At 36.0% G+C, this 24,349-nt stretch overlaps 1 protein-coding gene across 1 annotated transcript in view; it reads right to left on the bottom strand.

Annotated features, from left to right (window-relative positions):
• Positions 1-6,467: 6,467 nt before the first annotated feature.
• Positions 6,468-24,349, bottom strand: part of LOC135153969 (tudor domain-containing protein 1-like) — a 61,303-nt gene continuing 43,421 nt past the window's right edge. The window contains exons 8-9 of the mRNA XM_064098957.1: positions 14,703-14,983; positions 6,468-8,132 (exon numbers count right to left, since the gene is read on the bottom strand). Coding sequence (XP_063955027.1) covers positions 14,705-14,983 — 279 coding nt within the window. The 3' untranslated portion in view covers positions 6,468-8,132; positions 14,703-14,704. The remainder of the gene's footprint in view (positions 8,133-14,702; positions 14,984-24,349) is intronic.

The following is a 24,349-nucleotide window of genomic DNA, read 5'->3' as shown; positions in this document are numbered from 1 at the left end:
GGTGATCAGATGACTAGATCTCTGACCTAGTCATGTTTTCAAAAGAGACGATGATCAATAGTAATTGAACATGATTCGGCTTATTTTTGCCACTTATTACGCATCTTGATGTGAAACTTAATCTCGCCTGCCTTTTCTTGCTATTAACTAGCAACAATAAAGCTAGTTTATTGGGTTTTGAGTTCTCACTAAAACTGGTAAGAGTTCATACTAATAGGTTACGTTTTCAGATTTGAATGTAAGATACATAATATCATCCCAAATAAGATACATCAAAGTGCACATAAACCAAAATACAGGACACAGAATGGGACATAAACACAAAAGGTGGAAAGTACATTGATTTCTGAGCAAATAAAAAAAAGTTTACCATGTCTTTCAGTTCAAACCAGTACCCGAGTAACCCGAATCCCAAATCAATATTTGTTGTCATACGTCACAACAAATAGGGATAATTTAAACGGCCAGGGGAAATCTAGGTGAAATAGTTCAAAACACCATGCAGTGTGAATCCTCGTGGATGGTTTACAATGGGGTTCCTGTTTGCTGGTTTTATTACAAAGAAGCAATATCCAAACTCAAATTTGCAAGGGACACTGCGCCTTTCCACCCAATTTGATCGTCTGTGTACGGAGCGTGAGGACCAATAGGAAGTGCGTTTCCGACTCCGTTAGGAGGCGGCTATTGCAGCTTTCAAACTCCCCGGGTTAACGTTTCGTAATAGTTACGGTGTCCTATATATAAAGCGAGTTTAAGGGAACGATCAAAAGGCTTATTGTGTCGGTAAACATAGGCACTGGAAACAATTTTCTTTTCAATTTATGCTTACGCTAATATTGCGTGATTTTTTCCCATAGAAAAATCATAAAATAGTAATATTAGTTCAAACAGAACAGCTATAATAATGGGGTATAAAGTTCAGAACGATAAAGTACTGAGTCGTCGGTAAGGGGAAGGGGTGCCTAGATTAGAAAATGGCCCAGCCTTTAATACTAGTCCTAAGAGGTCTATATTGATTATACCAATTCCAATGATAAGAACAATACTATAAATGTAAATGCTGATGACAATAATGATGAATATAATTATTAACAGTGATGTCCATCACCATGGAAAATAGGCAAATGACAATGTTATTATTACAAAAGTTACTGATATAACTACAAAACATTATTACAAAAGTTACTGATATAACTCACATATAACTGTGTGCATTTGTCACAAATATAACGAAAAATTATTCTGCATGTGCAGAAGCAGATACCTTGGACAATACCTCTTTGGACGAAGTAGGCCTCGAAGAATTATGATAAAGATCTACGGAAAATTATAATGCGGTCCTTCAAGCAAGTACATGACGTAGAAGTGATTTAAAAAACATATCAAGAGCAATTATCGTTACGGTCAAAATGATTTGAACTCCAGGTTGCAGATGTTTTAAGCTTTGTAAACATGCTTCAGTTACTATAACAGGTTGATGAATTTTGCTTGTTTTGTCGCTGCCATGACCGATTTAGGTTTTTGTGTGAAATCTAGTAAGGGGGTGGGGTGGGAACTGGGAAGGGTGGGGGAGGGGAGTTGTTGACAGTTATCGTAGACAGTATGAGTGGATGAACGTTTATAAAGGACAGAGTAAGATGGTTTTGCCTATGTCCTGTCTAGAGGAGTCAGAAAGAGAGAGTGAGAGAGACGATGAGAAAGGATGGGAGAAGTTGATGTGGCTGACGAGCCGAGAGAGAGGGTATATGTTCGTGTGTGCGTAAGGGAGAAAGAGAGAGCGTTACAGTGGAATGGGAGCCTGTGTGGGATACATGCAAAAGGGATGGGGGCGATGTGTTTGTGAGGGGAACGTTGTAAAGGAATATGACTGCCATAACGAGGGACCCAGAGAAACACATCATACTATGCGATCCGGTGCGAAGCGATTTTTCTAGAAATCGCATTTTGCATTAAATATTAAAGTTCAAAGAGGTAAAATTATTTCATATAAAGTTTGGCAAGATGTTATGAATACCGAAATCATACTTTTGCTTTGCGGCAAGCCCTGTGGTCGGAGTAAAGTCCAAATCGGCTTCAAGTCGCAGCCGATGATGACGTCATAACGATTGGAATTGAATTTGTTTTTATTCATTCAGAGAGGCTCGAACTGGACTGAATTTCTATTTCAGTAGTCCTACCACTATTCTGAACTCTGATCCGTAATATTTCATTAGTTGGAATGTCCATATCAAATGTTATCACAATTTCTTTGAAATTCGGATCGCAACGAATCGCATAGTGTGAGCCAGGGATGGGGAGAGAAAGAGGGAATGTGGGTATGGGAGAGAAGGGACTTTCTGTATTCATTTGGATAGAGTATGAGAAAAGGAGGGAGATTGGGTATGGTAAATAAAAGATGGATGAGAGAGAGAATGAGAGAGATAATGTGTGTGTATGTGTGTTGGGAAAGGGGAGTAAATTGATGGAGGGAGGTACAGAGGTAATGCGTGTGTGCGGGAGAAAGTAGGCAGCAGAGTAGGTGTGAGTAACTAAAAGAAAGAGTTGGAAAAGAGGGCAGATTTTATTTGTGACATAACAGGTGACAAAAGGGAGAGAGTCTCTGTGTGAGAGAGAGAGAGAGAGAACAAAAAGTAATGCATGTGTGGATTTGTGCGGGAGTGGGAGAGAATATATGGCATAGTGAGCGTAACTAAAATAAAAAGTTGAAGAAAAACAGTAAACTTTGTGTGTGAGAGAATGTGAGAGAGAGTGCGCGCGAGAGAGTGTGGAGAAGGGAGGGAGTCTATTGGGGAGTGCGTTTGCGAGGGAGTTTGTATAGGGGAGAGAGTGTGTGGGGGTGGGAGAATAGAGAGAGGGATAGAGTTCATTCGTGTGTGGGAAAGAGTTGACAGTGAGAGGGGGGGGAGGGGGAGAGAGAGTAGTGATGTTGAGAATGGGCATATTAAGTCGCAGTTATAACGTGGGCATTGTAAAAATTAAAAAAAGACTTGTCCCCGTTAAATGTCCGCCCTGCTATAAACCAATCACACATAAATCCATATAGATTTATCGACCATGATTTACTTCATAATAACCTAGTCCTTAATCATTCATTCGAATATCAGAAACATCTGCAGGAGGTTAAACAATTATTATATTGATATATCTAAACTTATTTCCGCAAAAATATTAATTGGATTTATATAGCGCCTTTTCCAGCAGATGATGATAATAATAACAATAGGCATTTGTATAGCGCCATCTATCTAGAAACAATCTATTCCGAGGCGCATTATTATTTCTACCCCGGCTTAAGCTCGAGCTGCCTTCCAGCGCTCGTGCATTCAAGGAATTAATCCTACCGGGTACCAATTCACCTCACCTGGGTTGAGTGCAGCACAGTGTGGATAAATTTCTTGCTGAAGGAAAACACGCCAAGGCTAGGATTCGAACCTACGACCCTCTGTTTAAAAGGCGAGAGTTAGAACCACTAGACCACGACTCGCCCACTTACAAAGCGATTTTAATGACAAAAAGACAAGTTAAGGTGTATAGTTTATACAGGGGTGCGTTTCATGAAAGGACTTGTCGGACGTTTTATCCGACAAGTCCCATTTTATCCGACATTTACCATAGCAACAGTACCTCTCAGCCAATCAACATCAGAGAAAGATGTCAGATCTGACAACTTGTCGGATGAAAATGTTGATGAAACACTCCCCTGGTGTGTAATAAAAATATAGGAAATTAATACAGTGCAAATAAAAACATATTTCATTAAAAAAATCTGTCAAAATTATTTTTCAAAATATGAAATCGATTTTTTAGTGTAATAGACAGCATAAAATCTCCTCTGTCAGATAAACAAAATATACAAATGCTTGAATTCATGCGTGGATGAACAACACCCCTCTTTTCAAGGTCAGTACTTTGCGCCAAAATGAAGGGAATTGACATAAAGAAAACTGCAGTGTAAAAATTTATCCGTTGCGTTCGTTAATGACTTTTTTGGAATTATTTGTCATGATTGCAATATTCTCTTTTACACAACGGAAAGATTATTGGCGCGTAACTACCCGCAATATCTCAATTTTGTTTAACCAGGTTTGTTTGAAACAATGATATGAGTGAAACATTGAAAAGGGGAAATTTTGAGCAAGTCGTAAAAAAAGTAGCAGGTCTCGCTCATTCATAAAAGATACAGAAAAAAAAAAAAATCAAATTGGTATCGATAGATTACGAGAGGGAAATCCTTGACATGAAGAGAAAGTGAAAAAAAAACCCCACAAACAAACCCACCTGCATTAGATTTAGCTAAGCTTTATCGGCTACTCTCTGATCTAGCACGAAGCGAATCCAGGCCATCAGTCCCATCTCAATGCCAGGTTAAGATCTAATTATTCATCCGATATTAACCAATATTTGAAACTATTAAAAATATGTGACGACCTACATGAATAATGCAAATTCTCCGATGGGTTAGAGGTCCATTTCACATTAATAACGCTCAAAATACATAGAAGGCTTATGATAATAAATAAACACGATTCTTTTAAGATTGTCGTAATAAAAATGCTGTTCTATGTTGATTATTGCAATGAATTCCTACGAGTTGGAAAAAATTGCATAAATTCAGTATAAGAAAGTACTTGGGCCTACTTTTTTTTTGGTGGGTGACAGATTGTAAAACATATATCAGAACATAACATTTGATATTAACTAATAACTGTTAAAAGGGTAGGCATACCATTCCCGGCTAAATACCATTACGACAAACAAGGACAAATTATTGTCGCATAAAGGTCAACTCTGTTGTGTTTTTTTCGACAGCATCATTTGCAGACTCCAAATGAACACTTCCCAAAAGGTTTGGTAGGCACACCCAGCAGATAATATTAACAATCCTTGCAACACAAAGATTGACCGTCTAGCCCGGACTGATAGAGCAGCTTGATTTTAAGATTCCTATACTCTTAATTATTCATTTGGTCGATGTACCTTAGGAGGCCGAGAGCATTAGGCCAAAATAGGCCTAAGAAGTACGTAGTAGCAGCAATTTTTAGACTCCATTTTTGAAAGCCATCTTGGATTTTTGGACATACTTTACCACTAACTGTCCTGGTAACTTTTCCTAATAACTTGACCCTTTAAACCATTAAATAGAAGCAAAGTTGAAGACATTAAAGTAAGTAATATATGAATTGTGGATTTTTAGGCTTTGGCCGCCATCTTGTATTTTTAGGTACACGGGTCTGCTTATATTCACTCTTACCTGTATCAATAGCTTTTTTACCCCTTTAAACCATGAAATATGCACCAGAATTGGATGTCTAGAGTGGATGAGTGAATTTTGTCAATTTTCTGTGAATGGCGGCCATTTTCGATGCCATCTAGGATTACGGAAAACCCTCAAGGAGGATATATGAGGATTTTTTATATGTTGTTCGAGACATATTCCCGGACCTATCCTGAAGATAGGAAGAAAAAGAAAACATCCCAAATGTAAGAGAGCAATAACTACATGAAAACAAGAGCGACACCATTTACTTTAATAAGGTGATGTTTCCGGCATAAATACGCCTTTACAAATAAATCACACGGGTAAGGCAATGCCAGTTGTATTCATATACAAACGTCACCCACCTAAGGGAACTGAGCATAAATTTGTTTGCTGTTGTCAATTTAAAAGAAATCCTATCTTTTGAGCAGTTCGACTTTCTTTTTTGGCGTTCTCCTTTAGCTACCTGTGATTATACGCCTTCTTAATAATATTGGATTGTCCATTTGGAAGGAAGAAGAATTCAAAGGGGAATCAAACCCAAATAAAAAGTTGTTTTTATAGAGAAAAAGGGAAAAGAAGTCCAGTATATCAAAGTTTGAAAAATTTCGGACAGAGAGAAATGAACAGTTGTACAAATGGTAATCACTAGACAGAGAACATGGAGCTACTAACAGCTTCGTGAATGATAACTTCCATTGACCACACTGGTGATAAGGCATTGACTACTCCTCCATTTCCCCCAATCCAAAAAAGGGTACAAATATCATGTTTGTTCCCATTTTTTTTTTGTTAAAATCATATTTTTCTTTCACGAGGACATCTTGGAAAAGGCTGTCGACCAAGATGCAAAACTTTGGAATGGTCTACAAACGGTCTGCAAATGCTGGTTTTGTACTTCTTTCTTGAGAATATCCTTGGTCTAGGATTCATTCAGACAGCATTCATAGCAGACTGAGCTAAAACAGCAAAAATTATACTAGATTAAAAAACGGGGAAAAAGAAAGGAGAGTACTATCATTTTGTGAGAGATAAATAGGCAGGGGTGCACAAATACATGCATAAGAGAAAAAGGTGTTTTAGATGTGTGTGTGTGTGTGAGAGAGGGAGAGAGAGAGAGAGAGAGAGAGATAGAGGGGAAGAGGGGGTGACTAACAGACAGAGGGAGCCATAACACAAACATGATAAAATAACATAATTTGAGTCAAAGTTAAGTTTTAAATTGAAACACTGTTTAATTATTTTCCATCATAAAGGCCAGCAACTTGTGGCTTCCTCGAAAATCAGTAGCAGTTCACATAGCATTGAATCATCAATGATTGAAACAAACATATCTCTGTATATTCTGAAACAATGTCTGTATAAAATACAAAAATAAATAATAAAATCCATATCTTTGGATCTTACAGTTTTAACAAAAAAGCATGTCTTAAGAACAACTAGTTTTATCCTCCTCATCATCTTGGACAACAAATACTATCATAATAATTGTGACACATGAAGTTCCTTCTTTCTTTGGAAAACATTCAGCAAATACATATGTACACTTAAACAGAATTATATGACGGTAAAGCTGCAGTTGGCTTAATGTAATACAAATAAAATGAGGCACATCTTGGCAAAGCAAGTTAAACATGGAAAAAAAGAAATGAACACACACATCTTCTGCCCTTTGCATTTGGCACTTTCAGATAATTACTGCCCCTAAAATTCAATAGGTTGATTCTTCAATATTAATGCCATCAATCAATTGCAACAAACCCTCCTTCTCTTAGAGAGCATGACCCTAACAAAAGGATAAGATTGACAATAAGATTAGATACATATTCTTGATGTCAGAACAGATACATTGAAATCAATAACATGTTTATTGTATGTGAGTTAAGCTCCAGTCATATCGACAAAATCAACTCATATCCGACAGATCACATCTCACTGGTAAAATAATAACTGGTTTAGTCCATCTGGAGTTGGTTTTGATGGTGTAACTGTATAATTTATGGGATACGAAGGGAATCCATTCTGCACTGAAAGACATCATTCTAGCCATACAGAGATATGCAACACTCACTCGAACAGCAGTGGGCAGCATTTACAACATGATACTCAAGTCATAATAGGGATCAATTAATGCATGTCCATCATCAATAATTATATTTGCCAATTGCCATCATCACTTATGAAATTGTTTTAATCAAATGCTGCAGCAGAACAAAAGCTCATATTCAAACTTAAGAGGAATAATAATTCCCATACCATTTGGCACGTTCATACTTATGGACTTGTGTATAACATAGCTTATCATTACAAAATTATTAAACAAATTTCAAATACGATGTTGAGTTATTTTTATTGTTTCTCCTCATATTCTAATCTATCCAGTTTCCCTTCCAAAATGTTTAATCCTTGTGTAGTATAATCTTTTCTGAAAACAATGATTGTGACATTAATACCAGAAAGAATGCTCCATATTGGAGAGAAATCAATTGTCACACTTTCTGTTACCATTAAAATGACGCCATCTTTGTAATGTTTACATGCTAAAGATACACAAAACAAGTTAGGAATTAGGGAAAAGAATGAAAGAGACATTTCTTTTTCAGATAATGTTTTCATATTAGCAATGTTGTTCACAAACAAGGAAAACCTTCAGATATACCCATATGAATTTCTAAGCCTCAATTAAGGTAGCTTCATGGTTTAGGAACATTCAAGTAAAGCGTGAAATAGGTAAGAAAAATATCATGCATCATTAGTGCATTATGGTTTTAGGTAGTTATCCCAACACAGAAAACTACTGAATTTATATGAATCTTGAAGAGTTGCACAGGCTATCAGTGGGTTATCCTTTTGTTTTCCAAAAGTCAGTTCACATCTGAAAAGATAAATGAAGACAAAAAGGATGTGAAAACATATTTGTTCATCAAACCATCTCATCATTATGATTTAAAAAAATATCAGCTAACTCTAAAGCCATGTAGATAATGCATTCAGAAAATATATACTGGCTAACACAAATTGATGTCAAAAGACTAAAACAAAAAAAAAGAGGCCCTAAAGATGTATTTTTATTCCATGTCTTGTCCCTTCTCTGTCTCCAGTTTACTATGTCTATCTCTCCTCCTTCAAGTTGCCCATTCTCAATGTTTTTGAAGAAAGTTCTAATATCAGTCTTCTACTAAGGGATAAATATGCCTTCAGTCTAGATACTGGTACAATATTATACAATTCCCCCAAATACAACTTTTGACTGAAATACTTATTACAAACTAGGATATATAAGAAAAAAATCCAAACACTTTTTTATTTATATTTCAAATGCACAAATTTCAATTGGAGTTATGCACTTACATCTGTTATGTCTAATTTGAGTCGACACCCTCAACTGAATCTGAAAATACACGCATTCACCCCAATATCCCTAAATGTTTAACACTTTCCATTTAAACATGTACACCTGTACATGTACTTTAAATAGATTTACTTGTCAAAGTGTTAGCTCAGTGCAACTATCATTCCAGCCCTGTAATTTTCTAGTCATGATAGTTCATTCGTTTTTAACTAGAATATAGTACGATGAATACATGGGCAATTCACTTGCACAAAATGACTATCGCTCTAGTCAGATAGCTTAGTTACGTTTTAGTGTAGATAAGGAAATTACACAAGGAATCGAATTCAATTAAATGGATTAACAATCTATGGAGATGTGTTAATGGGTTTAAATCAAAGGGAACACAGTGATGAAGTTCAACCAACAGTTAGGGATCCCTGTTGCAATTTCCCCCAGGCAACATTGTCCACTCCGTGTAAAGCAATCGCTGAACTCACATAGGGTACCCCAACCAATCAAATGATGCAATGATACATTCATACAATCACTCTCTATTAGATAAGGTAATTCTCCAAAGATTACAAATTGATAATTGAAGATAATATAATGATGTTTACAACTTCATCTATGTTTTTATGGTTTACAAAACTATACCCTACAGAGAATGTTAATTTGAATGTAGAAATCAGAATAAAAGATTAATTTTCTCAGTGTTTTTTTTTAATGAATAGCTTCAGGCACATAATACACTAGAGGTTTCCAAAACAAGATTCTGCAGAAATATAACTATCAATGGAAATATAATGAATTACTTATATGATTATTTCCTGTAGTTTGATGTGTAATGAATAGTTTGTGATAAATATAGAAACTGGAAGGAAAAATACCTTTCTTTTACCTGGAGTAAGCCACAAAAGTTTGAGGACATAAAATAGTTTATAAAAGCCCTTGGTTTATGCAAGAAATTACTATCCCGTTTATGATTCCTAGGTCATTGTTAATTGGATACAGTTGGCCCGTATTCTGAAGTCAGGTTTAAGTTAAACTCAGGTTTAAATTTGTGGTTTAAGTATGGACAGCCAAAAGTATCAATTTTGTTTATTAAGTTGTACGTTTCTTATGTTTGCTGTGCTCTTTCCTGATTCATCGATGGTGAAGGCAATAATCTATATATACTCCCTAGACAATTATGAATGATTTGAGAGCCAAATGAGCTGAAATATTATATCCCTACTGTTAGTGATTTATGTAACAATTGGCTGTCCATACTTAGACCACAACTTTAAACCTGAGTTTAAGTTAGACCCGACTTCAGAATACTGGCCAGTATATCTCTGAAAGGGTGGAACCCCCCCCCCAACAAAAAAAGAAAAGAAAAATAAAATCAAAGTCAAGCTTTACAAAGAGAAAATAGACTGGGATTGCACTTGATGTTAATACAGAGAATCTCAATTCAAGCTCATTCTGGCAGATTCTGGTGGATTCAAAAGTATCTCTCAAATTTTAGTTCTGTATAGATACGTATATCCCATCCTTTTCGTAGTTTGCAGTTTTATAGTTTTAGCATTAGATAATTTATTTTAATTATTTTCATTGTAAATGTTTTGGGCTTTATGGGAAAAATGCTGTATAAGTATTCTTATCACTAATGTCAGCAAGGCTGTCTGCTACCTTTCAAGGTAGTCACTTGCAGGGGAAAAAATTACATGGGGCTGGGGTAATTTAGTCCTGATAATGCTAAAAAAAGACCCCTGGAAACTAAAAAAGGAGCCCTTGAAATCCCCATTCATTGCAATACTAAAGCTTATCCAATGTTAGGCAATAACGCAGTAACTTGTGAAAAGTAGCCCCCGAAAACCAAAAAAAAATATTTTTTGGCCTGGTCACTTGTCATTATAGGAACCTCTTGGACTAGCCAGCATGGTCACTTGTCATTATAGGACCCTCTTGGACTAGCCAGCACGTACTAAAATTTAGATTCTCCTCCGTATAGACACAAAGCAAAATCCCTACTCATGCTGTCTAAATGGAAAGGTTCTTCTACAGTATAAACAAGAACACACCTCAATCTGGTCGACCGTGAAACTCATCTGATATTACACCAGTCTTACAAAAAACCAAAAAAAACCACCATGGAAGTTCAACGTTTAAGGCCGTGGAGCCAGGGGCAACAAGGACGTGCTCGCCATCACGGAAACCCCATCTCTTCCTTTGTCCACGGAGTCAGAGGAACTCTTCCCTGAATGCCCTGGCCACGCTGATATTACACCAGTCTTACAAAAAACCAAAAAAAACCACCATGGAAGTTCAACGTTTAAGGCCGTGGAGCCAGGGGCGACAAGGAAATGCTCGCCATCACGGAAACCCCATCTCTTCCTTTGTCCACGAAGTCAGAGGAACTCTTCCCTGAATGCCCTGGCCACGCTGCCAAGGCGACCCCATGATATCAATCAGACTAAGTAATACCCTCATTAGGAGCTTAGCACACAGAATGTTAGCCTCTTTATCCCATTATGGGGAATTCGCCCTCTTATCTCGGGTGCAAGGAGATGATCCATTTCTGCGGGAAATCCGGGATACTCATGCTGTCTAAATGGAAAAGTTCTTCTACATTATAAACAAGCTCTGAGAACACACCTCACTCTGGTCGACCGTGAAACTCATCTGATATTACACCAGTCTTACGAACGACAAAAACCACCATGGAAGTTCAACATTTAAGGTCGTGGAGCCAGGGGCGACAAGGACGTGCTTGCCATCACAGAAACCCCATCTCTTCCTTTGTCCACAGAGTCAGAGGAACTCTTCCCTGAATGCCCTGGCCACGCTGATATTACACCAGTCTTACAAAAAACAAAAAAAAACCACCATGGAAGTTCAACGTTTAAGGCCTTGGAGCCAGGGGCGACAAGGACGTGCTCGCCATCACGGAAACCCCATCTCTTCCTTTGTCCACGGAGTCAGAGGAACTCTTCCCTGAATGCCCTGGCCACGCTGCCAAGGCGACCCCATGATATCAATCAGACTAAGTAATACCCTCATTAGGAGCTTAGCACACAGAATGTTAGCCTCTTTATCCCATTATGGGGAATTCGCCCTCATATCTCGGGTGCAAGGAGATGATCCATTTCTGCGGGAAATCCGGGATTGGATGAAATGACTATCATCACGTGGCTCGAGGAAGGAAGCACGTAAGTATAATTCTTGGATATGTCTATGTATGCATGTACAGTTGAGGCCAAAAGTTTACATACACCCATGGAATTCAGTGAAATTTGTTCGCTTGCTTAAAATCGTAAAATTTACTATATCTTCAGAAATATGAATACTACCATGATGAATTTAGTATAAAATGAAAGAGCATATTAAGCTCTTTCAAATGATTAGGATACCGTTGGAATTAAAGTATATTTCTGGTGGATTTATTTTTGAAGAAAAAAGGACTATTCGTGCCAAATGTATTATATTGTCTTATTATATTTTCAAACATCATTACATAGTAATATATAAATGTCAAATCTATGATCTATATTACATTTCTATCGTGATACTTCACCAGTGAACAAAAAAGTGTAATCTGAAATGTTTGTGTTGAGAAGTAACTAGCACAAATATGAAATGTTTTTGTCAAGTTTTTATTTTTCATTTTTCTAAAATATGAAGAATTTTTGGGAAAAAATAACACCTAAATATTTTTCAGCTCCTGATGACAAAGCAGTGTGATGAAGCGGCATGACAAACTCATTTGTTTGATATCAAATTTGTCATGATAGCATAAATATTTTATAAGATACAGTAAATTTTTTGATGTTTGGCAAGTGTCAACTTTTCTTTAATTTTCCTGGGTGTACGTAAACTTCTGGCCTCAACTGTAAGTGCATTCAATTTAGAAAGAGGGTCTTTGACCTTGACATCACCTGATATTGGAACATGAATAAACTTCCAATCAAGACCAATCACATTAAAAAATCCCCAATTATCAATAAATTTATGTTGCTAATATTCAATTCAGAGAGACATACATGTACACCCATCAATCCGAACATTTGCAGACAAATTAAGACATGAAGCCAAATTTGAGGGACAGCGGCTGAAATTCAGATACCGTATCTCATTTTGATAATCTGATTTTGAGAAAAGAAACCACACAAAATGTGGTAATTTCAAAAAGAATGATTCATCATGTAATCAGGATGTGAAAAAATAATGAATGAATTTGATAAGGAATTTGAACTTTTCTGTAAATGACATGGGGGTACCAGAATCTCCCCTACCAGTATGCCTTGCAGCAGACTAAGGTGCAAGTAGATCTTCTACACGTACCTCAAATATAGAGAAGAGACAAACTTTACAAATTTTTAAAGTGATGCAACTTGCTTGGCAGAAATGAAGACTATTCCGTGCCATTTATTTCATTGCAACCCAGGAGAGGAAGTGATGGGTGCATGTGAGATGCGTGCAAGATACTGTCAATGCCCACGACCTGCGGCTGACATGCGGGGATCAAAGATAGTTACCCACAAGTCACACACAAGGCTTGCAGGGAACGATGTGACAGGGCCTTAAGACCCGACTTCCCCACTTGAAGCATGAAAGGAATGGAATGGATATCAAAGAATAAAAAGCGATGTCGGAGACTGACAGTCTGAATAAGTAAGCATTTTATAAGTTGGCTAACTGCCCAAGAAGTCAAGGCATTTTTTCAGACAAGAATATGAAAAGTATTATTTACATCTCAAGTCAACTTTGCGTATGTCTTACAAATTTCTGCGGTTCCATGAGATTTGACTTCTGCAGATTTTAATGTACAGTCCTTTTAAGACAAGACTTCTCCTCTGTAGAGCAGTGTTTGCATTACAGTGCAAATGAGGGAAATAAAAAGGTGAATATAAAATCAAAGCCAATGAGAAGGGCATCAAAGCCATGACATTGATTACCTTAGATCAATCTAAGCCATGAAGATATTTACAAACCCAAACAGACCACACCCTGAAAGTTTTTGCCGATAACAGATGAAATGACATTTTGATTTTATATGAACACAATGGAAGCCTTGGCATGTAATCTCATAAAAATTGGATATCACAGGGTATATGAATTAAGCTGATATATAGGCTCGACACCGTCAGAGGAATATTTAAAATGAGGTTAGTTTCCTAAGGGTAATTGGCAGACTTGGAAATATTATTCATGAAAAGACAGATTTTGATAAATTAGTTTTGAATTTTGTTGAAGGCATGAAGTCACTGCAGTTTCATGTATATCTCAGAAGTTAAAGATGACTTTATTTGATGTTTATCTTTATAATGTCTTTCTCACTACCCTCATCCTTCACCTCTATTAAAGTCTAAAATTTTTTCCTATTTCTTAATTCCTTCAATTTCCTTTGCACTTTGTTTGCCCTGTGTTCATGTTGTGAGTATGTCTCGTGGATTCATTTTATTAACAAAAATAAGAATATGACACACAAACTCATTTCTCTCTGTCTTCCTTCCCTTTTCTGTCTTATTCATTCTTTACCCCTCCCCCCCTCTGTTTTCCCCATATCTTGCATTACTTCTTCAATCTTCAAACAAGTTAATCAGTATTACTCTTCAGCTTGCTGTTGCCACCGCATTGTACCCTATGTTGGCAAGTCAGTTATTTTCTATTCCCAGATTGTTAGAATCATTTATATAAAAAAAAAGAGAGAAATGAGTGTACACATATATCACTGTACACCTAGCAACACTAATTGTACCCCTACCTCTCCACCTTCCCCTCTCTCTACCCATATGCCATGTTCTGTAATTTGACCAACAATATTTAAAGCATGCAAGAGATGCTTTACATTCATTTATGACATTTTACCCTTTCCAACAAAGGTGAAATTCCTTTTCTCCACTGTGTTATCATTTACATGATTAACATATGGTAAAAGAAAAACCCTATACTGGGCAAAATCTCAAGAAATGATAGATCTTAACCCATTGGTTACAGAATAATTTTGCTACAACACACATTTTCCATAGACTTCAGCCTGCATATATGTGGGCCCACTCTTGAATGGGTTAAAATGCTAGAGACTGGGTAACTGACCCCTCCCCCCCAAAAAGAGGGGTATTAACACACCTTCATTCTTCCATTCCCGAGGGTGCAACCTTGGACACGCCTGGTAGCACATCACCCTTGCTGACATCTGCTGATGCAACCCCTGTAGCTCCGGTATCCCCTGTGACTGTTTTCTCTCTAGCAGAGAGGATGAGTCCAACCTCCTTGAAGGCTGCGTTGACTAGCAGCTCTTCTGAGTTTGCCGGGCCATCGGCCAAGCCTTCTAGGATCAGTGAGTAGTAGATGGGAAGTGCTTGGGTGGTGCTCTCGTAGAGGCTGATCATTGGTATCGGACCATCCTCCTGCAAAAGACAATGAATAATGAAGGTGAGGACTTCTAAGAAGAAATAAATACCTGGATTCTTATGCAATGGTTAGCATTTTCTTACGCGCTAAATCAACACCAATGGTGTACACCTTTTACCACAATAAAGGATCACCAGTCGTTCTTAAAGTCGCTCTTAACTTACGAACAGCTTTATGAAACACCCACCTGTTCTCACTATGGTGGTCTGCATTGATAAGAATCTTCCACTATTAAAAATCTGGCACTCATTGCAATATCAGATGTGCCGAATTAGCACTCGTGTCCACACTGATAAAAACAGTGACATGTAAATGAGAGTTTGAAGATTTAAAGCCATAGGGAGTTTTTCATGAAACATATGGTCACGGGATTTTCACTGACTACTGTTATAAGCTACCAAAATCCATGCATCTGATTGGATCAGAGCATATTAGTATATAAAAAAAAAATCACTTTCTATTTGTTTCATGTAACACTCCCACGAAAACCATCTACTTTTTAAACCACGAAGTCACATGACAAGGTGTCAAGATGAAATGTCAATCTCTAAAAAGGTCCCTTGTGATAACACTGACTCTTAACTGACAAGAGACCATGCTCATGTATAAAAAAAAACACTAAGCAAGTTCACATGGGATACTCTAACCATCTAGCTAATGAGGAATATACATTGTACACAATGTGAAAACCCCAGGCAGAGTTGACTCCATTGGGGTCTCTTGAGTCTTCCCAAACATTGGACTTTTCCAGAAAAGGCAAACACGAACAATGCAAAAAATGATAAAACAAATATTCTTTCGGTCAGGTTTGGTAATACCTCAGAGATGCTACACAGGATGTCTGTGATGAAAAGGCAAATGAGACACAGATGGAGATGAACACAAAGAAAATGGGAAAAGAGGAGAGATGCGTACAGGGACAAGGAGGAAACAAACAAAAAATTTGAAGAAATTTAATAGACCATAGGAGAGAAGTTGGGGAAAAATAATAAGGTAATCAAAGAGACAAAAACTGAAGATTAAAAAATAAGAAGAACAAAAAGAAGAAAACAGGAAAGAGGAAGAAGATGAAGATGACAAAGTAGTTGACAATATTGTCAAAAATTGAAGAAAAAAAGAAAAAGAAAATAAGAAGAAGCTGAAGATGACAAATTATTTGTCAAAAAAGGAAGAAAAGAAGAAGATGATGATGACAAAGTAGTTGATGATTGTGTCAATGTTGATGAAGAAGAAGAAAATTTAAGAAAGAGGGGAGAGGGAACATATTAATGGAAAATAGCAGATAACTGAGAAACAAATGGGCGAGGTGATATATAAAAAAGAAATGAAGAAAGAAAGAGAGACAGAAGAAAGGAAAAGAAAGCAATGAAGGAATGACAAAGTGGTTGGGATACAAGTTCAAAAAGATAACATGATGTAACTAGATAAAAAAGAGAACTGCAGGACAAAAATATGGGTGAGAGGAATGAAGGAAGGAATGATTACTAACAAGGAGTAAGAAGGCGAAACAAAGAGGGCGAGAAAGAACAAAGACAAATCCAAATATCCCTTTCAAAACAAAGTCAGACAGAAATCTAAAAAAAAATACAAGGTTCAAGAAAGAACAAGAACACGGTTCTGATAAAATGGCTGGCTTAGAGCCTTGCATTTTAAGAGGCTTCAGTTTCAATAAATCAAATTCTCAATGGATCTCTGAAACATGCCTGCATGGGGGAATTATTTGAAATGACAAACCATGAGTGGCTCCCGTCGATACTCTACCCAGTCAATAGGCCCTACAGAAATCAATGAATGTGTAGAGACAATCATGTGGGAAAAGAAACTGAGATGTGTTCCTCATATCTCAATTAAAGTCATTCTGATAATGGAACGGACTATAATGAATGAATTACCAGACAGGGAATGCACAAGAAAGTCCTTCAAGAAAGGGACATATTTTTTCTGGTTTGTTTGTGCTAAAAATGTAATCAGGTGGAAAATTAATGCTGCAGTAAGAGCCCTGAGGATATATTTTGATTTAGATTTCTCTGACAGCCCCTACCGGATTCCCAATGCTGAAAGAGTCCTTTAGGCTAATTGACTAATTAAACATCATCTTCAAGACTGTTTATCTATTCAGTATTTTTGTCAGGGTGGGGGTGGGGAAGAGGTGGGGGGGGGGGATGAAAGATTTAAGCAATACTTACATTTTTTTTTAGGGGGGGGGGGTAAAAATATAATTACTGTTCAACTAAGTATACTCTTCATATTGCATAAATAATAAATTAATAATAAATGTTATATTCTTTTTTTTTTTTTTTTTTTTTTTGGGGGGGGGTTAAATATACCATGCCAGACAGTGGTGACAAAACATTATGATCTGACAATTTGAACTTCAGAGGGTCACACCTTTATTTGATCACAATGTCCAGTGCCATAGTTGCGATATGAAACAGACTCCAACATCTATCTTTTTTTTTACCCCTTTTAATCAACTCCAGTTCGCATTTATAAAAGCACACACAACAACTTATCCACCATCCATCTTTCTTGCTACAGTTTAAAACATCAATGTCTGGTGAGAAGTTGATGGCATCGACCATCAGCGACAGATGATATCATATTAGTAAGGAGATCTTTGATGAGCAAGTTGGCTAATGACAGCAGAGCTCCCTGTTGATTTTTAATGTCCCTGAGAAAATAAGCAATCAATTCATTGTATTTCAGGGAGGAAATGCTTTGCTTCCAATCTCCTTTCCTATCCATCTCCCTTACTCCCAAAGAAAATCAACTCTCAAACATTTTTTTTCTCTCTAGATCGACTTCCGCTGCTTTCTCTAATGTTCTCTTAATCTCTAAAAAGTCACCAACCAATTAATTGCATCTCAAACCCACAATAAATATCTTCATCGTGCCCCTAGTCCCCTCTATTTCCTGTGTACTCACAACATCTTAAAATGCATGCAAACCTCCAGGCTATTCTGCAATTGCTTAACATTTGTCCATTCCCAAAGGAATGTGTTGGGTTTTTTTTCTTTCTTTTTTTAAACAAGGGGGTGGGGGGCATCCATATAACCGCTTTAAAGAAAAAAAAAATTCCAATAAATGACTGGAATGTTTGGGCAAATGATTACATCACACTCACCATTAAAAAGCGGAGGTGTATACAGATCTTATCAAGACCTGCGGACATTTGCTACTGAAGGAATGATAGCTAAAGCTCAGAATGGCACTTTCTTCACACAAACACCACATTGAATGTATTGCTTCTTATGCAAAATTACTATTCCCATTTTTGTGCTATGAAAAAAAGCAAAAGAAGTTAAATTGAATTTCTAGAATTTATTTTCAAAAATTAATAGCAAATTTGAGGCAAGGAAGTTATTGTTCAAATCAAATTGATCATCATTATCATGTTTTTAATAACTAACACTAAAATATTATTTTTTCTTTTACTAGTTTATTACAAAATGCAATAATGATGATTGAGTTGAGAATGGAAATTATTTTTTTCAGGTAAAAAAAGGGTTTCCCGCTTTGAAATGCCAAATCAGCTTACAAATGTACTCTCAATTCTCACCGAACAGTTGTGAGATCTGAACAACATGACAAATGACTGGATTATGAAGGAGTGTCAGGAAGGCTTAGTTGCTCAGTAATAATTGGAAAGACGGGAAATGTATGGATTTTCAAGAAAATTAAAGTGGTTTTAAATCTAACCAATGGAGGTGATCAGAAGGTATTCACAGAAAGTGTAATGGCCAGCATGAAACTTGCAAGTGCATATTCCCTGGTGAGAACTGCTACTTCAAAGCTATGGGGCCCATTTCATGTAGTTACATCTATCGTAACTGCCATGGTAAACTTGATTTTGATTGGCTGCTGAGCCATGTTACCATAAAAGTTGCATATATTGGCAAAGGTACACAAAAATTTAAGTCCTTCAATGTAACTGCCCCCCTGTTCTTTTCACATGGATGAACTAAGAAAAAAAAAGATCAATGATAAAGGTAACTTAAATTTATAGCAAAACACATTTTTTTAGTCTTAACCTTTCAAGAAATGTGTGATAAATGAAGAAAGAAATAAATCACATAAATGGTAAACCATCACCTGAATTACAAAATACTCATAAATAAAAAAAAAATGTTCATGGGGGAGTGGCAATATATATATGAGAAAGTATCTCACAACAACAGAAACCTAAAACAATGAAATGAATAAAATTCATGAATCAAAATGTACTTTTAAATGAAAAACATTGGCACAAAGGGAGATGAATACGGAAAGAAATTATCACATAAGATAGAATGAACACTCCCTTCCAAGAGAGAGAGAGACAGAGAGAAACCAATTTCTTTAGCTTGCTTGCCAATTTCAAAGCCATCATTTTTTTCTGTACTTTTCTTTTAAAGTTCCCATGTTCTACTTCTTCTGTGCTCTAAAATTCAAGCTCAGTTTCCTTCCAGCTGTGTACTAAACATGTTATGACGAACCCGTTTTGAAAAGCATTTTTGTTTTTCAAATCTTACGGAAACAAGTTTGATTTAGGTTATCAGCTGATGCATGGATGTATTTTACTTTGCCCTATTCATGTTTATGAATTATGGTTCGTTTTTTAAATGAAATTTAGTATTGTATATCAAATGTTCTCACCGAATTTCATGAAACTTTTCCCTTTACAAAAACTAGAATGAATACTCAGGAATCTAGTTTCACAATTTTTTTTAACACAAATTTACTGGCAAACGCTATTTACATGAAGTAACAGAAGTATGTGCCCCAAGCTAAATGATTTTTTTCATTTCCGAATGTAACTCTTCAAAAGCCCATGATGGAGTAAGAATCTTCAGACTTAAGTGCTCAAAATGATACAAATAATCCTTAAAATGTAAGAAAAAAAAAATGTCTGCACAGTGCGTCCCACAAAAAGCTAAACCGAGATTTAGCGATGATTTATCAGAAGTTAATCATAAATACAACAGATAAATGACCTATGATTGGAAAGCTTAGAGTCTCCTCTTTCATCTGATACAAGGAAAATAAAGATTTTTCATTCACACATGAGTGAGTAAAAACAATTTGAAGAAAGGATACCAGAAAGTCATTTGGCGGGGGTATCTGAATTTCAAAAAGAACATCACATACTTAAAAAGTTCAATATCTGCACTTTATCAATTTACTGCCTCAATCACAGAAAATGGTCAAGAAATAACAAAGTTCTCTTCCTTCAAGACAATGCTTGTATTTCCACAATTTCATTAAACAAACAAGTTTTCACTGGTTTCCTACTGAAGCTATCCATGGTTAACAAAAGACTTTATGCATGGCTGATTGTCAACAAAACAGAGTGTTGAGGAAGTCTGAAAGCTAGCCTTTAAAACCTCTTCATTTTATTACATAATTGAAATTCAAGCCTTATTTCAAATAAACAGAAGTTTGTCATTTCTTGACCATATTCTGTGATTGAGGTATCAAATTAAAGAACAGATATTTAACATTTTAAAAATGTGATTTTCTCTTTGAAACCCAGATACTGCCCGCCAAGTGACTTTTTGGTATCCTCTCTTTGAATTATTTTTGCTCACTCATGTGTGAATAAAGAATAATGCAAGTCATTTCAGATGAAAAATCATGAAAGAGGAGGCTCGATGCTTTCCAAAGATAGGTCATTTGTCTATCGTATTTGTGATTACGTTATGATAAATCATTGATAATTCTCGGACTGGTTTTTTGTGGGACGCACTGTATATTAATGTTATTTTCTAATACATACATGTAGATACATAATCACAAACATGTGTAATACAAGACTATAATGAGCCAACATAACTATTTTACCTTAAAAATGAAACGATTAGGAGCATGAATTAAAATATGGCTGCCATATGAAACATACGAAATTTTCTTCTCTTAAATGTAGATTTGGCTCTGTATATTATAAATATAGAAGGGTATTCGATTTTGCAGGGTAGAAAATATTTTTTATTCTTTAGGGTCTATTTTCACAATGGGGAAATTGCTCACTTTGGGGGATATTTATTTTATTTCAAATGCTCCATTTTAAAAGCACAATAAGCAATTATGCAGTAAATTGAAATACCATTCTGTGTTATTTTGAATATTGAAAATTTCTTAACATTCTTGATTTTTGTTTGTGCAAGATCTTGAGGAAACTCCAAAACAACGGCTGCCCCAAAGCATACAATTCGGTGATTTTAGGAGAAAATTTTCTGTAATAAGGGTGTTTCCCTCATGTATTTCTTAGGCTCAAATCTAATCAAAACCATGGCTTCCCTAGATAAATTTATAAATTTGAAATGCAAGTTATGATCAAACAAGTGACGAAACCGGCAAGCATCACCATCTTTACTAAAATACCCTTCACAACAAATTGACAAAAACAAGGGTGGGGTGGCACAGAGAAGCAGTAATTACGTGAGCTGCGATTCTCGTTGCAGAAATATCAAAATGTTGCTCAACAACAAACTCTTCCTTTTGTCAACCTATAGGTTTAAATCGCACTCAAGATAAAAAGCGGTACATGTGTACATTCCAATTTGAGAAAAAGGGAAAAAGAAGAGGTCCTTGTGAGGCTGTTTTGCCACAAGTCCAAATAACAATAAGGCATAATTATTGGATGTCGTTTTACTCCGAGGAGTCAATGTTTACTTTGTTAAGAAAAATGGAGCCAAAGAACCAAAGATCCTTATGCAAATAGCTTAAAGTCAGATGCCTATGGAATATAGATGACCCATTAAATATTTCTGCTAGGGGGGGTCTTGCTGTATCCTGAGATTTTTCATGTATAATCAAGTTTGATTTGCCCTTTTGCAATCTAGGCCGACTTTTTGAGACATCCGTCTCTCATCAAATCAGCAAATTGCCTGGATGACACCTTCAGGAATGCCGCTCCGGTTGATCTGTCACTCCTCCGAGGGGATCTTTCAAAGGAAAGTGGTAATGCTGGATCTTTTTAATGTATAGATTAACAAAGTTGCACTTGACCAATCAGTATAAGTAATCCATGCAGACAATGTTAGAAAACTATATAGCAAGTTTTGAAATATCGATACTATTAAACGTGATTCCTACTTATCGGAATGGTACAACTGAAAATATCTTATCACAAATGAACATGTAAACCACAGATGTAAATGACTTCTTATAATTGCAGACTTGTGCCAATTAACTAACTGAAGGGGTATGTTCTACAGATTCATGAAGAAAAAATGTGATGAAGATTTCACAATTAATATTGTCAATTTTTTCTAAGAAATATTACAGATGACAACATATTCCTAAACATCTAATGAATGTATTTTTGAAGGAATCTCACTCAACTTCTTTCACAGCAGCATTCTTTCCCACTGTTTTGACTAAGCTCAAACTGAAAGATACAGCTGTAATAAACCAATCACCAATGTAGGTACTTTCATGAAATATTAATGTTGTTATCTACCCTTACCTATTAGTATGACACAACATACCCACTTTTCCACATAAAGCTACTCAAAAGATATTGATGAATGTGTGTCCACTTCATGTGGGAATAATAATTAAACTCAATATTGACACCAAAATATATCATCGCGTTTTCATTCTTTGACCTTTGGCCGACTGGAACCAGATGATACCTGTACACAGTCTATGGGAATTACATAATTAAGTATTCTGTAGATTATCTGCTATGCAATACTCACCTTTTCACAGAATAATAAATACAACAAATCAAACCATCAATTTCTGAATGCTTCAATTTCCAACCAAAGGCTTTATACATCTTCCATCTAATTTCCTAAGGCAGCAAATGCAATCATTGCTAAATAGCAGTGTACAGTAGATAAATGCATTCATATCTACCTCTGATGAATGCATCTCTTACAATCATCCCTATAGACATCTCTATCTCCAATGAATATGTTCATACTACAATAGAAAAGGTAATCACTGTTTTTGCATTCAGACTATACAGTGGTGCTCAAAAGTTAGTGAACCCCACGAGAAAATCAACATAATTACAGTGTTCATGTTCGGCCATGTTATAGATATTTAGTTGTGAAGTCAGGTGATTAAGTCTGCACTATTAAAGTTTGAGTGCAATATGTGGAGGGGTTCAATAAATTTTGAGCACAACTGTAATTGGCACTGAGTTCATATCAACTAATGATGAATGCATTTGTACTGTCAAATATGTAGCTGCTTCAATTTTTGTTATAGATACAGATACATTATACACTCTCACAACAATCTCCAATTAATATACAATCAAAAATACAATCATTGCTCTTGCAGTCATGTAATGATTAGTACTGAGTTAATATCTACTGATGATGAACGTATGATGTGCTATCAAATCTGTAGCTGCTTCATGATTAGTTATAGATACAGATACATTATACGCTCTAAAAGTAATCTCCAATAATTTTTTTCATACAATGAAAAATGCAACCAATGTTCTTGCAGTCATGTTATAATTAGCAATGAGTTCATATCTACTGATGATTAATGTATTATGTGCTATCAAATCTGTAGCTGCTTCGTGTTTTGTTGTACATGTAGATACTGATATATCATACACTCTCAAACTCGCAATGTAATCTCCAATAAATATGTTCATTGCACGATTGAAAGTGCAATCATCTACTGGCAGTCATGTAATGATTAGCACTGAGTTTCTATCTACTGAAGATGAATGCATTTGTGCTAGCTAATCTGAAGCTACTTTGTGTTTCGTTATAATATGCTTTTAAGTCCTCTTCAGTAAGTGAATTGAAGTGAAATGATATAATATGCAATCATTTCTCCACTACCCACGTTCAAGGATACTGCTGAGTTCACATCTACTGAAGATGAATGTATTTGTGTCAACTCAGAGTCTAATTCATGTTTTATTACAACATACTCTCAGTACCTGTTGATGAATTGATATTATACAGCCACATTTAATATTCAATCATTTGCCCAGTATGCATGGTCATGGAGACTACTGTATTTGTATCTACAGATGATTGCATTTTGAGCATTCAAAAAAAAACCAAGAAATAGCTAATAAATGTTTTGTTAAAATATACTCTCATCCTCCTAAAGTAGTTGACTTAAAAAAAAGACAATCACCTATCTCTTCATTACAAATGCTATCATTTCCTATAAAGTATGCAAGGTCAAAAATATTATTACTGAGTTCATATCTACTGATGAATATATTTGCGCATTCAAAAAAGTATAGCTGGTGTTTTCGTAAGATATACTCTCGTCCATCTAAAGTAGCTAACAATAAATTAACCCCTGTCTTTATTACAGATGCAATCATTTCCTTAGTATGCAAGGTCAAACCTTTTACTGTGTTCAAAGCTCCTGATGAATACATTCGTGCCAAAAAA

The sequence above is a fragment of the Lytechinus pictus genome, chromosome 4, assembly GCF_037042905.1.
Source record: "Lytechinus pictus isolate F3 Inbred chromosome 4, Lp3.0, whole genome shotgun sequence".
Lineage (NCBI taxonomy): Eukaryota > Metazoa > Echinodermata > Echinoidea > Temnopleuroida > Toxopneustidae > Lytechinus > Lytechinus pictus.
The sequence above is the reverse complement of the archived record's forward strand: the minus strand, read 5'-3'. Positions and strand labels throughout refer to the sequence as shown.